At 42.8% G+C, this 16,304-nt stretch overlaps 1 protein-coding gene and 1 long non-coding RNA gene across 8 annotated transcripts in view; one reads left to right on the forward strand and one right to left on the reverse strand.

Annotated features, from left to right (window-relative positions):
• Positions 1-16,304, reverse strand: part of FYB2 (FYN binding protein 2) — a 124,358-nt gene that overhangs the window by 39,204 nt on the left and 68,850 nt on the right. For all 6 annotated transcript variants that reach the window (XR_006221497.1, XR_006221496.1, XM_042997365.1 and 3 more), the window contains exons 6-8: positions 8,564-8,598; positions 5,287-5,318; positions 1,609-1,711 (exon numbers count right to left, since the gene is read on the reverse strand). Coding sequence is in view for 4 of the 6 variants with exons in the window: in XM_042997365.1 (XP_042853299.1) it covers positions 1,609-1,711; positions 5,287-5,318; positions 8,564-8,598 (170 nt within the window). In the remaining 2 variants the exon portion in view is untranslated. The remainder of the gene's footprint in view (positions 1-1,608; positions 1,712-5,286; positions 5,319-8,563; positions 8,599-16,304) is intronic.
• Positions 968-8,552, forward strand: LOC122241386. 2 transcript variants are annotated; one of them, XR_006221498.1, is made up of 5 exons: positions 968-1,074; positions 2,491-2,983; positions 3,812-3,975; positions 5,389-6,403; positions 8,080-8,552. It is a non-coding gene; the product is annotated as an uncharacterized LOC122241386 (long non-coding RNA). The 2 variants fall into 2 exon arrangements; XR_006221499.1 differs by having other exon boundaries at positions 8,398-8,552.

A 16,304-nucleotide genomic window follows, 5' to 3' on the forward strand; every position in this document is an offset into this window, starting at 1 on the left:
AGGACCAAGGGGAATTACAGCATTTCTGGCCATCTGTCGGACGACAGTGGGAGAGATTACGGTCCTTCCGGCTCCAAGTGGGCGGGAGGCTTGACCAGGACAATAACCTCTTGAGAGTAACTGGGAAAAAGCTGACGTATTTAACAGATATAAAGGATGGGGTCTCCCCAGGTCTTGGTGGGACCTGGGCAAACTCAAAGGCCAGTACAAGGAGGGGCATTCTTTTAAGTCACACAGCCAAGAATGAAGTTTTTAATGGGGGAAAATGACAGGGAAGAAAGTCAGTTTCATACACGTGCCTTCCTTCGCTGTGGCCCCTAATAAAGTGGGGCAGGGCTCCCTTCGGGCTGTCCTTGGGAATGCTTCCGAGGAGGCTCGGTTTGAACCACAGATTATGTTTTTACTGACTTACCATTTACATCTGACCCCGAACACCACTGCTACTCCACCCACCACGTTTATGTAACGGAATCCAAATACTTTTGATTCCCAAACTCAAATCCACTCTCGGAAAGCAGGAATATGTCCCTTTAGTGGTGGCCTGACCCCATACCTGGCTCTTGTCAAACAGCGAGCACGGATGAAGAACAAATCCCTGCTTTTGCTCTTTCGCGGTCAGTATCCCTAACCTTGCTCCCCTATTGCCTTTTTCATGCTCCTGATTAACCCCTTCCTGACCTCGGCCTCATCGCCCACTTACGGGCTTGCCCTCTCTCCGGCCTCATGTGCAACGCCGCCCCCCTAACTCTGGTCCCTGCCTTTCATAATTCGTGACTTATTTCTTCCTTGAATTATGCTGCTTTGTGACACCCTATAAACACACAACCCGGCCAGCCTGGGTCTCCAGGCCCACAACACTGACGACCTGTTGGATTCACCCAAGCCCTGCCGATGGAACTGAAACGATCTGAGGTCATAAGGTAGGCACATCTCAAATAGGTTCTTAGAATGTTCTGAGCAGTACAACTGCCGAGGTGGTAGCAACTGTCGAGGCCTCTGACCACTCCAGCCGTTCTGAAGGGGACAGTGTCAAATGGATACAGAGACACGCATATAGGCGGTATTTGCGGACAGGTAATAACTAACAACACCTTTCATTTTTATGGTAGCTTAGGGTTTACCAAGCACTTTTACGTACATTACTTCTTTTTATCATCACTAGCGAGACAGAATCAGGATGGGGCTGAAGATGATACCTGGGTACAGATTATTTCTTTTTCTTTTCCACATGAGATGGCCTAGCTGAGAAAGGAAGTCGTTTTAAGCCGGAGTACGCGCCTGAAGGAGGCCCCTCCTCCAGGCTCCTTCTTTTGCAGGGCAGAGCACCTGAATGGCTGTCCCTTTATGTCTTGCCCCCAGAGCACTTGGCTGAATCCACACTAGTCCCAGCCCGTCTCCTAAAGCCTGCTTCAGGACTACTGAGTGGAAAATCCAAGGCTAGAGCTCTGTGTTACGGTCACGTTCATTTCTTTGGTAAAACACCCAACACCCGCTGCGTCTTCTGACTCTGGACAGCTGCTGTCACAGCCTCGGAAAGGTCCCTCCATGAACTGCTCCTATAACATGGCTGGACTGTTCTGTTGGCCCGGAACCCTAGAACACGGATACCTCGAAAAGACGGCTTGAATGTAGATCCCTTTCTGGTTTTCGAGGTGCCAATTCACACAGCTCCTTTTCCTTCTCTTTTTTACCTTCATCTTCATGTGTAGGGCTTAGATGTGAAGAGATAGCAGGGAAAAAGTCAGGTTTAGAGTGTTTAGATCACAGTGTGCCCCCCCCCCACTTTAATGAAATGAATGGAAAAAATGAATTTAAACAGACATCAATAATCCCTCTTCTCTCCCCACCTTCTTCTAAGATGAGGATCAGGTCACCCATTAGATCATCTCGTTGAGTTTCTATCTGCTCCAGTCAATGCCAGAACGAATCCCTGCTTAAAATCTCCCTAGGAACTCGCCATTGACTATAGGATAAAATATAAGCCCATTGTGATCTTACCGCAACCTTTCTTTCCAACCTCGTCTCCCTCTGCTCCTTCCCTCCACTTTTGCTCTAGACTCTCACATTCCCCAAACCTACCAGCCTAGTTCAAGCAGTTCTTCCTTTTATCTTTTTAAGTTTTTTTCTTTTTTTTGGCGGGGGGTGGGGGGGCGGGGGGAGCAGAGAGAGGATCCCAAGCAGGCTCCGTGAAGTCAACGCAGACCCTGACGCGGGGCTCGATCTCACGACCATGAGATCATGACCCGAACTGAAGTCTAGAGTCTGATGCTTAACCGACAGTCACCCAGGTGCCCTGCAAATCTCCCTTTTTATTTACTATTTCCTTTATCAGACATGCCTTCCACATCTTCTATTGCTGGAAAACATGACGGCAATTTGTTCTCAATGTATCTGAATTTCTCTGAATCTTACCTCTAAGAATCCTTTCCTGATTCTCCCAGTCCTACCTTCTTATCTGCTGCCCCAATAATGTGTCCTTCCATCTTGCAGCTTAACGCATTGTCTATGGATCTGCCTCCAGTTCGTTCACTTTGCCTGGTAAACTAACAAGTTACAAGGAGGCAGAGCTCTGTGATTTCTGTATCCCAGCACTAGTGCTGTGTAATCCATGGTGGCAATAGCACAGTCCTGGCACAGAGTGGTACTTAGTATTCCCGAAGGAAACGAATGACCTCCATGCACGAGAATACAGATGGCAGCTGCACCGGAGGGAGTGTAAGAGAGGCAGGGTGGACGGTGTCATGAAGAACCAGGACAGAGGACCAAGGGACAGAATGCTGGAGAACATCAACACCCATATGAGAACTTCTGCTTCTGGCATAGTGAACTAGATTTACAGCCACAATTATATGGAAGGCAGAAGGAGAGGAGCCCTCAAAGAAAATCAGAGAGGGGCCACCACGGGAGGAAAAGCACCAGAGAGAGCGCTGTTCTGAACGACAACGTAAAGAGTTTTAAGGAGTTTCCTTCATGCATCTCAAAAGTGAGCACTCACGCCCACCTTTAAGGCCATATGCTAGTTCTGTGATGATCAGGGGCTGTGAAGGAGGGCTGGGTTCTAATCCCCACCATCCCCCTTTCTGAAAGTCTAAGACTTACCTGTCTAAAAAATCAAATTGTATCATTTATAAATGGTCACAGTGCCAGTCTCCACGGTTACCATGAGAATGAAATGTGATAAAAATGTTGAAAGCCTAGCACTGTTCAGAGCACATAATGGGCCCTCAATAATTGTCAGTGTACTTTTCTTCATGGAAGCATTTGCTATGTCAGAAGTACCCGATTCTCCTGTTCTCACCACACACTGCTGGTATTTCTCCTAAAGCATTAACTGCCTTGTTGACATTATGTCCTTTGTAACCTATCTTCCTGTCCCTCAGGCCCTTGTCTGGTACTTTCTACACAATTGGACCTCCATAAATGGTTATCAAATCCAATTCGGTATTGTGAGTTCTAGGGAGACTCTAAGGAAATGGGGTACATTATCCCTGCTTTGAAACTTGTAATTCCCCCCGATCTATAGTATAAAGTCTAAATCTGTGCCATCCAATAGTGACTACTATCCAGGTGTGGCTCTTGAGCACTTGAAATGTATCAGGTTCAAAATGAGCTGGAAGTATAAAACATATCTGGATCTTGAAGACTTGGCATGAATACAATACTATAAAATACCTCAGTATTGATTACATGTTGAAAGAATATTTTGGTATACTGGGATCAATGAAATACATTAATTTCACCTGTTTCTTTTTACTTTTTAACATACAGCTACTAGAAAACTCTTAAATGACATCTGTGGTTTGCCTTATAGTTCCATCGGATGGGGCTGGTCTAAATGGCAAATAGACAGCGTGGGACCTCCTGGATCCCCCTCTGTATGTGCCCCTGGCTTCGTTCCTGCTGCTCCCACACTGCACCTTATGCTCGGGCCTGATCTTTGTTTGTGGATTCCTGGACCAGCCTCACTGTTGAACAGTATGTCTTTGCTCCTACTTTTCCTTGGGCCTGGAACATACATTCCAACATTTTCACCTGGCCAATTCCTACAGGTCTTTCAAGAATAAACTCAACTGTCAACTCTTCAAGAAAGGGGGCCCAGAGCCTCATCTCTGGGCTTCTATAACCTCTTAGCAGTGATTATATTATATTGCAAAGTCCTACTTATGTGGTCATCTGCCTCCAAATAGCTCCTGACCCCCAACCATTCTGGCCTCCACTCCCATCTTGAACCAAAGGCAGAGAATATATTCTATTCATTTTTGGACTTCAGAATCTAGCGGCATCTGAACAGGGGTAAAGCTCAATAAACATTGAATGAATCATTCGACGTGTGCTTACCAAGTGCCCAGCACCCTGCTAGAGGGTAATTATGGGGACCATGAATTGAGGCAGGCAGGCCAGAACTCAAGGAGAAACATGAAACGGGCTTCCCCTATGATCCACTGCTTGCGTTCGTATCCTCGGTCAGAAAATTCTGATACTTCTCCAGAGTTCACTGACCGTGTTTACCCTAATGTATTAAAAATAACTCCAGGGGAAGAGTGACAGACACAGACTCTGAAGAGGCGGGTAAGAGGCCGGTAATGCCCTTGCCAAGACTGTGCTCTGAACCTACCAGTAAAAGAGGTTTTAACAATACCAAGAACAGGACAACATGGGCCCTCCTCACAAGGAGCTCTGACGGGAAGGAGGTAGAGGAGAGTGAGGATGAACTGGCATGTTAGCAAATAAACGACATACAGCAATGTCAGCGCCAACTTGTGACCTTACAGAGAAGGGGCTGGGTACTTCTCTCTGAAGGAGGGGAATTAGGAAGGTTTCTTACAGGAGGGGGTGTCTGATGGTCAGTCGATGTTTGCCAGATCATCAAGTTGGGGAGTAAAGGCACAGAGACTCAAAACAGCACGCTGGATTTGGGAAACTAAGGTCTTGGGGACTCACGTGATCGTTTTATGCCTATTTGTGTGACTCCCACCACCCAGGAGCCCCTGAGGGTAGTGGTCATATCGCACCACTGCTGTAGTCCCCGCAGTTAGAAAGTGACTGGCTAGTGACGTTGGGGGTCTCAGTAAGTGTTTGCTGATGAGTTTGGCGTGGGCTAGAACAAGGCAGGAGGCAAAGGCCGTGCAGGAGCCCTGAGCACCTTCTCTGTACCAGGCACCTTGCGGGGCACGAGGGAGGCTGAACCAGGCCAGTTTGCCCAGCTGGCCCATTGAGGAAAACTAGTTCAGTCATCCGAGGGTCAGTGGTTGGATAAATGTTTTTCCATTTGAAGGTAAAACTCACCTAGATTCTCCACGGAGACCACTCTTCCAAGGCTGAAAGTAAAGAGGAAACTGGTCATTTTCATAAATCAATCCAAACCATGCCTTTGTTGTTTGCTTACAGCCCATTAGAGACTTGAACAAAAGATGAGGTGAGGCCCGAGGACAGAGCAAAGGCAGACACGGACAACAGAAATTTCCAGGAACCATGAGAGGAAAACAAGCACCCCCAAAGCTACGGCACACGCCAGAAGAAATGTGTAATTTGCTTAGAAGAACTCATTGTCCTCTGCATGCTTTTCCAGGAAGGCCTCTGTAGAGGAAAGACTTTCTGGTCACTTGAGGAAATATGTGCTTGGGATATTGGGGCAATGTTTCAGTGGGCAGAAGTGGTAAATGAGTATGTAAGCCATGCTGGGGACTCTCCCTTGCTGGTCGTGCCCCACCTTGATCCAAAGTCAGCTCTCATATGATCTAGATTTGGCTCTGTTAAAATTACGTCCCAGTGACCACAACAGAGCTCCTCGTTTATTCAGTCATCACACAGATCTGATTCATTCATTATTCTGAATCTAGACAAGAATACTGAAGAAAACAGAAAATATCTAAGCCTCGAAAATGCTGTCACCAAGACCAGCCTCATAGCTCATTTACCCTCCTTTGAAGGTAACCCCACAAGCCTTCATTCGGGGACTACTGGTTTTTATTTTCCATAGAATTCTAACAAACTGGATGGCAGCGCAGGTAAAATAACATGTCAGACGGACCTCTGCTGCGTTACTCACAGGTTGTTTTCTCTCTCTGAGCCTTGAGTTCTCACCTGGGAAATGAAGCAGAGATACTACCTCGGCGGGGAACACTGAGGATTAAGTGCTCCCACATTTGCACAAGTGCCTGACACACAATAAGGACTCGGCACATGCTTTTCCATGTGAAAGACTCCCTTCCAGACACAAAGGTATTGACAAAGAAATCCTAACTGTCTGACAGGAGACAGCAAACACCCTTGTGGTGGTCAGATGTGAAGGGATCTAGCTCCGAACACCTAACAAGGGCCCAAAAGCATTTCACCAAGAAGAGCGTGAACTATGCCCACTCAGTCCATTATGTTCCAGAGGATTCCACGTCATCAAGAAAAGGTAAAGTCAGATTCCCCCAACCCAGTTAAGAATACTGAGATCGGGGCGCCTGGGTGGCTCGGTCGGTTAAGCGTCCGACTTCGGCTCAGGTCATGATCTCACGGTCCGTGAGTTCGAGCCCCGCGTCGGGCTCTGTGCTGACAGCTCAGAGCCTGGAGCCTGTTTCAGATTCTGTGTCTCCCTCTCTCTCCGCCCCTCCCCTGTTCATGCTCTGTCTCTCTCTGTCTCAAAAATAAATAAACATTAAAATAAATAAATAAATAAATAAATAAATAAATAAAAAAAAAAAAAAAAAAAAAAAGAATACCGAGATCAACAGGGGCGCCTGGGTGGCGCAGTGGGTTAAGCATCCGACTCTTGATCTTGGCTCACGGCACAATCTCACGGTTCGTGAGTTCGAGCCCCACATCGGGCTCTGCACTGATGGTGTGGAGCCTGCCTGAGATTCTGTCTCTCCTTCTCTCTGGGCCTCTCCTGCTTGTGCTTTCTCTCCCTCTCCCGCCCTCCCTCCCTCCCTCCTCCCTCTCTCAAAATAAATAAAAATGAATACTGAGTGAACACAATTCATGTCTCTAAGCTAAGACTTAAAAGTTAAAAATACTTTCAAGCTTTTTAAATTTTGAATGGGATAAACTCTAGCTATTTATGGATTTCACCTGTGCAGAAAAGTTTATCATTTGGTGATGTTGCCAGATAACTGAAGCCAGTTTTTTTTTTGGTCTTGTTTCTGGAAACTTTTTAAAATCAGAATGGTTCTACCCTTGTTAATAAGAACAACAATCATTTATAGTTTTCTAGCTATAAAGTGTACCCACTAACGAACAGTCCTTTGCAGCAAGTGTAAGAAAGTAAGCAGAAAGATGTAAGATTTGACTAAATGAAGACAATGAGAAAAGAGTAAACTTTAACTGACCCACAACATGAAGTTAGCACCTACTGTGTGCCAGGCATTACCTACTCTGAGTTCTCCCAGCGATGATGAACCCCCTTATTTACTGAGCACCTACTACAGAAGATATGGTAACCACAAGGCATATGCTTCCTGTCCTTACAGACAATACACATTTTACACAGACATAACTGGGGCTCATGACTGCAACAGAAGCCAGCACTTACTATTAAACTGTTCACCTGAATTTACCTTATTCTCATTCCTACAATGACCCCAGATGTTGGTACTTTTTTATTTTTTTAAAAATTTTTTAAATGATTTAAAATTTTTTTAATGTTTATTTATTTTTGAGAGACAGAAACAGAGTGTGAGCGGGGGAGGGGCAGAGAGAGAGAGAGAGAGAGAGAGAAAGACACAGAATCTGAAGAGGCTCCAGGTTCTGAGCTGTCAGCACAGAGCCCGACTCAGGACTCGAACTCACAGACTGTGAGATCATGACCTGAGCCAAAGTCGGATGCTTAACCAACTGAGCCACCCAGGCGCCCCATAAAATGATTATTTATTTTTGACAGAGAGAGAGAGACAGAGTATGAGCAGGGGAGGGGCAGAGAGAGAGGGAGACACCCAATCCGCAGCCGGCTCCAGGCTCTGAGCTGTCAGCACAGAGCCCTATGTGGGGCTCGAACTCACAAACTGCGAGATCATGACCTGAGCCAAAGTCGGATGCTTCACCCGCTGAGCCACCCAGGCACCCATGGGTACTTCTATTATCTCTATTTTACAGGTGAGGAAATGGAGGTTTAAGATCACACAGCCAGGAGCTGGGATTGAGGCCAACAGTGATTCTGCCTGAACCCTAATCAAGCTGTTCCAAGGTGGCACCTACACTGTGCCCACGAGGAGCCAGCAAATGTGCCTTCAAAGGGCTGGTCATTCTCGCGAAAGCACAGATATGCACATTTGGCTTGTGCCACAGCAGTCCTCTCTCTGAAGGGACAGTTATTAAAGGCCGGTTGATGCTGGCCGCCATAGATAAGGGGCTTAGAATGGATTGGGACCAGATTCTCTCCCCCTTCCACATTTTCTATCTCTGTTATTACAGGCCTCAGGCTACAGAATCTTAACAGCTGGAGTCTTGGAAAACCCTCAGGAATCAGGGGAAAACCAAAAGCAAAGGCTTTTCTCCTTGCTCATAAAAACAAAATACGTTACAATCAATTCTGTATACCTGTTGTCGTTATAAAGTTGGTAAAAAGAGCAAACAATACCTTTTGCAGTTCTTCAATTTCGACTTCGTAAGTTGCTAAAATAAATACGAAAAAAATTACATCAAAGGCAGTGTATTCACCCATTCCGTACAGCACCCAGGATTCAAGCGATTACGCAAGACTGCAGAGTTCAGTTTTCTCAGCCTTCAGAACGCGGATCTGTGTGAGGCTTTGTCTACGCGGTTTGGGAAACTCTCGGATCACTGATCAGGGCTTTAATCCATGTGGGGATTTCCAGGATGGAATAGAGAGTCAGTGAAAACACTTGAAACAATTTTCAGTGTCCTGTTTTGGTAAACAGATGTGCACCCAAAGCTTAGGAGAGAGCACTGAAATTTCGTGGTAGCCATAAGAAGGGGAACTTGGAAGGGAAGGGAAAAAAGGAACCCCCCCCCCCCCAAAAAAAAAAGCCTAAATCTAACTTCAACAAAACGAACTCCATAGCACAGTTATAAGTGTTTTACTCTATGACTGTTTTGTTTCCTTAGTATCTTTTTTTTTTATTGTTTATTTTTGAGGGGGGGGGAGGGGAGGGAGGATGGACGGACACAGGCAGGGTAGGGGCAGAGAGAGAGGGAGACACAGAATCTGAAGCAGGCTCCAGTCAGAGCAGAGCCCCATGCAGGGCTCCATCTCACTAACTACGAGATCATGACCCGAGCTGAAGTAGGACACTTAACTGATTGCGCCACCCAGGCACCCCTCCTTAGCACCTCTTGAAAAGAGGAGACTGGCCACCAGCTAAGGTTGGAATTCCTTTCGATTGTTTCTGAGAGTTCTGTGGAACGTATTGAGTGATGGGATCCCAACCTTAATGATTAGCAAACGCCAAGGAGTGGCAAGAATGTGGGTTCAGAGCCCAGTCCTGCCACTTCCCATCTATGGGATTGCAGACAAATTCCTTCATTTTCTTGAGTCTCAGTGTGCTCATTTGAGAAAGGTAGTTAATGGGAAACCTCCTTACACAGTTAATGGGGAGGTTAAAGGAGATGATGTAAGAAATGGAACATACTTAGCAGAGCACCAGACATTGTATAAAAAGTGATGGTTTTTTTTTGATAAATTTGCTTATTTGAATTTTCTTTCTTGAAATGTCATCTATAAAAGTTTTTTCCTTACTGCTAATGAATATATGGGCATAATAGGTAGGGCTCTCCCTGTTTTTCTTTTCTTTCTTGCTGCTAGGGTCCTGAAGGTTTTGTTTAAAAAACTGACCAAACAATATGTTGCATTTCTAAGCCATCATCATTCTACACAGGTAGTCCATTGATAAAAGAAATGAAATCCTAGGCTTTCTTTAGGGATTGCCTACAAGTGACTACTGAACAAAGACCCAAGATTCTCTATGTATGATTAATACTATGTGCTTCAACGTGAGTACCTGTACACTTTTACTTTTTACTGATTTGTGAATCAAAAGGTATTACACCTTGCTATTGCTTGCTTTAAAACCTTTGTTTAGCCATTAATATGTTACAATCATATTTGCTTATGATGCAATTTACTCCATGCCCATTCCAAGTATGGCTTTTCCAATTTCAAAAATGTTAATTTCCCTCCCCTAACTTATTATTTTTTGCTTTTCAAAAAAGTAATAAATCACGATCTTCTTGCTTCTCGTTGCCACCTGGGGAGAGGGGAGATATTATTATCCTGTCTTAGAGATGGGGAAAACGAGGCTCAGAGGAATCTTACTTGCCAAGGCTCGGACACAAAAGTACACACGGAGTAAATGATGCGTTCATAATCTGACGATGCTCTTTAACAAAGTGGAGGTGCCCCAATGATAAGTTTTGCCATCACAACTTGCTCCTAAGGTAGGAATATAAAGGACAAAGGACTGTACCCCGAGGGGTTAGGAAGGGACTAGGACATAACAGGAAGATGCAGTCCACAGCACTGGAGCCCTCTCTCTCCACTGAAGATCTTTATCCCAGCTGGGGAAAAAGGAACCTATCAGAAGATCGTCTTTGGCAGCCTCCAACGGCCCGTACCATAAAATGACCACAGCCTTTGGCTTTTTCTCCACGTGCTAACTCTCTGTGTGGCCTTGGAAAACCAGGAGGTGAGAGCACTATTACTAGTAACATACAGAAACAAGAAGCAGCAGTGGCTAATAGTTTTTACGCTTACAGATAGCAGGCACTAAGCTAACTGTGTAAATGCGTGATTTCACTTAATTCGTACAGCGATCACCAGTGATACATTTCACTAATGAGGAAGCAGATGCCCAGAGAGTGACATTACTTTCCCAAGGTCATTCAGTTAGCAAATGGCTTTCAAACTTCCTTCCAGCCATGATTCATTCCTTTAAATCGAATATCACCCACAATGATGGGTAGAACTCTTATTAATGTTATCCTCAAGGGTTTCTAGTACTCCTCAGGAAGCACAGTCTGAATGGCTGGTCTAAATGACCTCTGAGGACAATTCTGCAGAGCTTCTAGAAAACCTTAAACCCTGCTTACCCCAGTTCTATACAAAAGGGCAAAGCCTCAGAAAGGCTTGGAGCTATGTGTTGAGCTATGCACCCCAGAGGGGATGGTCTTGTAACATCTTGTTAGATTTAAGTCTAAGTATTTCTCTTCCTTGAGAAATTGTAAATGTTATGAAATTTTCTGATTTTATTGTGTCCATTGCTAGGATATAGAAATAAGATTTTTTTAATGTCCATTTTGTATCCTGTAACCTTATTGAATTCATTTACCAGTTCTAAGAATTTTTTTTTTTTTTTGGAAATTCCTTGGGATTTTCTAGCTAGACAATCCTGTGATCTGCAAATAAAGACAGTTTAATTCTTTGATTTGTATACCATTCATTTCCTTTTCTTGACTTATTGCATTGGCTAGAACTTCTAGCAAATGTTGAATAGGTGAGGTTAAGAGTGGACATCCTTGCCTTGTTGCCAATCTCAGGGGGAAAGTATTCAGCACCTCTCCATTAAGCATCATGTTAGCTGTAGGCTTTTTTGCAAATGCTTTTTTTCAAGTTGAGGAAGTTCCTCTCTATTCCTGTTTTTCTGAGGAAAAAGTTATCATAATGGGTGTTGAATCAGTCAAATGCTTTTTTTGCACAGATTGAGATCATTGTGATTTTTCTTCTTTAGGCTGTCAATAAAGATTTCATTAATTTTTGAATATTGAACCAGCTTTATCCCTGAAATAAACAGCATTTGCTTATGGTATAATTCTATTTTATATCTTGCTGAATTCTATTTTCTAATATTTTGCTAAGGATTTTTCTGACTATACTCACAAAAGTTGTTAATCTGCAGTATTATTCTTGTGGTCTCTGTCTAGGTCTGGTATCAGGGTAACATCAGCTTCTTAAAATGAATCAGCAAGTGTTTCCTCCTCTTCCATTTTTCTTGGAAACACTGTGTAGAATTGGTGTTAATTCATTTTTAAACATTTGACAGAATTTTCCAGTGAAAAGTCCCTAGACTTTGAGATAGCCTTTTTTTGGGAATTTAGTTTTTTACTTACCAATTTATTTATTTAAAAATTTTAATTCAAGTATTGTTGACACAGTGTTATAGCTTTTTGGGGGGAGTTTTAAAATTATGGATTCAATGTCCTTAGCAGTCACAGAGCTATTCAAATGATTTATACTAGGTTACTTGAGGTACTGTAAGCTTTTTGTAGAACTGTTCCTTCTTCAAGTTGTCAACTTTAGACGTGTAGAATTGTTCATAATATCCTTATTGCCCTTTTGATGTCTGCAGGGTTTGTAATGGTATCTCTGTTTCATTCTTGATATCGTTCATTTGTGTCTTCTTTCTCTGTTTCTTTGTTACTCTTGCTAGACATTTGTCAATTTTATTGATCTTTTCAAGGAACAAGCTCTTGCTTTCATTGATTTTCTCTACTGCTTTTCTGTTTTCAATTTCATTTATTTCTGTTCTTAATCTTTCTTTTGTTCATTCCCCTTACTTTAGATTTATTTTTCTCTTTTTCTGTGTTGAGGTAAGATCTTAGATTTAAAGATTTTCCTATTTTTTAGTGTAAACATTTAGTGCTATTAATTTCTCCTCTGCATTCCTTAGGCTATGTCCCACAGATTTTTATATATTTTCATTTTCATTAAGTTCAATATATATTTTGGTTACCCTTGAAACTTTCTGACCCATGGATTACTTAGTAAGGTGTGATTTTGGCTCTAAGTGTTTAGAGAGTTTTCTGTTATCTTTTGGTTACTGATTTCCAGTTTGATTACACTGTGAAAATACACTATGATTTCAAGTTTTCAAAATGTGTTGAGATTTGTTTTATGGCCAGAATATAGTCTATCTTTGTATATGTTTAAGGGTGCTTTAAAGTATATGTATTCTGCTCCTGTTGTGCATTCTATAGATATCAGTTAGATCTTGTTGCTGGATGGTGTGGCTGAATTCTTCTGTATCCTTAATGATTTTCTGAGTAGGTGTTCTGTCAATGTGGAGAGAGGGGTGTTAAAGTCTCAAACTATGAGCCTATTTGTCTATTTCTTCTTTTGGTTTCTGCTTCACATATATTACAGCTCTGGAGCTTGGTGAACACACATTTAGGATTGTTCTGTCTTCTTGATGGATTGACCCTTTTCTTATTACATAACGTCCTTCTGAATCTCTCATAATTTTCTGTGCTCTGAAGTTTACTTTATCTGTTATTAATACAGCCATACCTACATTCTTGGATTAAATTTACATCTGCCAATCCCTTTCTTTTCATTGGCATATTTAGACAATTTACATTTAATGTAATTAATGCAATCATTGATATGTTAGGGCTTAAGTCAGCCTTTTATTTTTTATTTTTTGTTTATTCTGTTTTTTGCTCTTCTGAGATTTCCTGTTTTCTTATGGGTTACTTGAGCATTTTTTTTTAATTATTTTTTATCTGTAGTGTTTTTTAAATTATATGTCACTATATACCTGTTTTAGTGGTTGTTCTATGGATTATACTATATGTACACATAACTTATCACAGTCTACTGGTGTGGACATTTTATCAGTTAATGTGAAGTATAGAAACCTTACTTCCTTTTACATCCCTTAACCCTTTCCTTATAATGGTCTTACATATTTCTTTTATATACATTTAGAACTACATCAGACAATGTTAACAGTTTTTGCTTCAACCAGCAAACATAATTTAGAAAATTCAAAAGAAGAAAAGTGTGTCACATTTACTCACATTTGTATTCTTTTCCATTGTTTTTTCTCCTGAACTGATGGTCCAAGATCCTTCCTTTTATCATTTCTTTTCTGTTTAGAAAGCTTCCTTTAGCCATTCTTTCAGGATAGGTCTGCTCTAACAAATTTTCTTAGTTTTCCTTCATTTGAGAATGTCTTGATTTCCCCTTCAATCTTCAAGGATATTTTCACTGGTAATAGGATTCTGGATTGATAGTTCTTTTCTTCTGGCACTTGAAAAATGTTGTGCCACTTCCTTTTAGCTTTCAAGGTTTCTGAGGAGAAATTCAGTCATTCAAATTGTTTTCCACCTATAGGTAATATATCATTTCTTTGCTACTTTCAAGAGGTTTACTTTTTATTTTTAGAAGTTTGATTATGTTTTTGTGTCGATTAGGTTTATCTTCTTTGGGGTTTTCTTGGCTTCTTCAATCTTTTATGCCTTTTACCAAATTTGGGAAGTTTTCAGTTATCATTTCTTCAAGTACTTCTTCAGTAGCATCCTTTCCCCAATCTTTCCAGTACTACAATTTAAGTCATAGTCCCACAGGTCCTTGAATCTCTGTTCATCACCCCTCCCCCAATCGCTTTTCTCCATGCTGTTCAGATTGCATACTTTCTATCATTTCTTTCAAGTTCATGGATTCTTCTACTCTCCTCATTCTGCTGCTGAGCCCATCCAGTAAGCTTTTTATTTTTTTATTGTATTCTTCACTTCTAACATTTCTGTTTCTTTTTTTTTACATCTTCCATTTCTTTGCAGAGACATTCCATTTCTTCCAAAAATAAAATAAAACTATTTTTTGTGTGTGTTTCAGTCATGTTCATAATTACTGAAGCATTTTTTTAAATGTTTTTTATCTTGAGAGAGAGAGAAGGGGGGGGCAGAGGAAGAGGAGGAGAGTGAGAGAATCCCAAGCAGGCTCCACGCTATCAGCACCGAGCCTGGAGTGGGGCTTGATCCCACAAACCATGAGATCATGACCCAAGCCAAAATCAGGACTGAGTCACTCAACAGACTGAGCCAGCCAGGCGCCCCAACACTGAACTATTTTTGTAACAACTGCTTTAAAGTCTCTGTCAGAATACTCTACTACTTCAGTCATCTCAATGTTGGCATCTACTGATCACCTCTTTTCATTCAAGTTTACACTCTCCTGGCTCTTGGTATGATGAGTACTTTTCTATTGACACCATGGGCATTTTAAGTATTATGTTAGGAGACTCTGGATATTATTGGAAGCTTCTATTTTAGTTGGTTTTTCCTGGTGGCAGAAATGGGGGTGACTCTTTTCTGTCAGCTGAGGGAACACATCTAGGTTCCCCACTTCCTGGCCTCCTGATAACGCAGATGAGGGAAAGGTTCTTCATGACTGCTGGGCAGGACTGGGCACTCCAGTTCCGCACTCAGCTTCTGCGGATAAGGCTGGGAGTGGTAGGAGTGCTTGCTGTTATTCCCCATTTGGCATCCTTACTGCTGGGTAGTTGTCCAAGTCCTGACTCTCCACTAGGTTTTCTCTAACACCATCCCAAGAGGGAAAAGAAAGGGCACCTTGTTATTGCTTGATGGGCGGGAGACTGGAATACAAGCTCCCCTCGTGGTCTTCATGGACGTCCACTGTAGGTGAAGCGTTTTTTACTCCTGGCAGGGATAGAAGTCCCAGCTTCTGACCTGACTTTCTCTGATACCACCTCAGCAGAGCTGTTGGGATGTGTATTGCAGCCTCATGAGGGTGTCTTAGGCTCCCCATTCAGCATTGGCTGGTAGGATGGAGCCACAGTTTTTTCTGTGATGTTTGGCGGGAGAGGAACAGTTATTGTCTTGAGGCGTTCTGTTTTTTTCTAGGCTGCCCCTTTTCTGGTCCTTTGGCTACACAGAACAGGCTTTTGCTGGACCTCTTTCTGTTTGTGCTCACTGGTGTTTCCGGACTGCCAACTTCTTCACCTCCAACTCTGAGATAAATGAGGCAAGAAGAAAACACAAGGAACTCACCACCTACTCGTCCTTGGGTCTTCAGTCTCTAGTGGGTCTACCTTCTTGTTTCTACCTTCAGAGTCTTCCAGTTTTCTTATGGTTGTTTTACATACACTGTCTGACTGTTCTAGCTGTACTTAGCAGGGGGAATAGGGAAAAGTATATATGCTCCATCTTTCCAGAAGCACAATTCCACTTGACCTCAAATGTCTTGTTTTACCCAAGTCTCAGAACAACTCCACGAAGGAAATATTATGCCCATTTTACAGGTGAAGACACTGAGGTTCAAATATCATTAAGTGGTATAAAGATAACGGAAAATAAATGGGGGAAGAGTCAAATGAGTAAGTACAAGTGGAGGTAAAAGAGCTCATCTCCTCCTCCCCTCCCCTCCTCCTTCCCCCCCTCCCCCATAGGGTAACTTCACCTTGGTTGGCTCTTTAAAGACGAACAAGGAAAGGGATGGGGACATGTAACAAGATCCTTTTGACCCCGGGCTATAGTTCCTCAGCTTCTTCAGCCCTGGTATGTCTATTCCTACCTCCCAGCAGGATATTCTCTCTGGCAAGAGACACCCTCACCACCCTCACCTG

Source organism: Panthera tigris, chromosome C1 (genome assembly GCF_018350195.1).
Source record: "Panthera tigris isolate Pti1 chromosome C1, P.tigris_Pti1_mat1.1, whole genome shotgun sequence".
In the NCBI taxonomy this organism is placed as follows: Eukaryota; Metazoa; Chordata; class Mammalia; order Carnivora; family Felidae; genus Panthera; species Panthera tigris.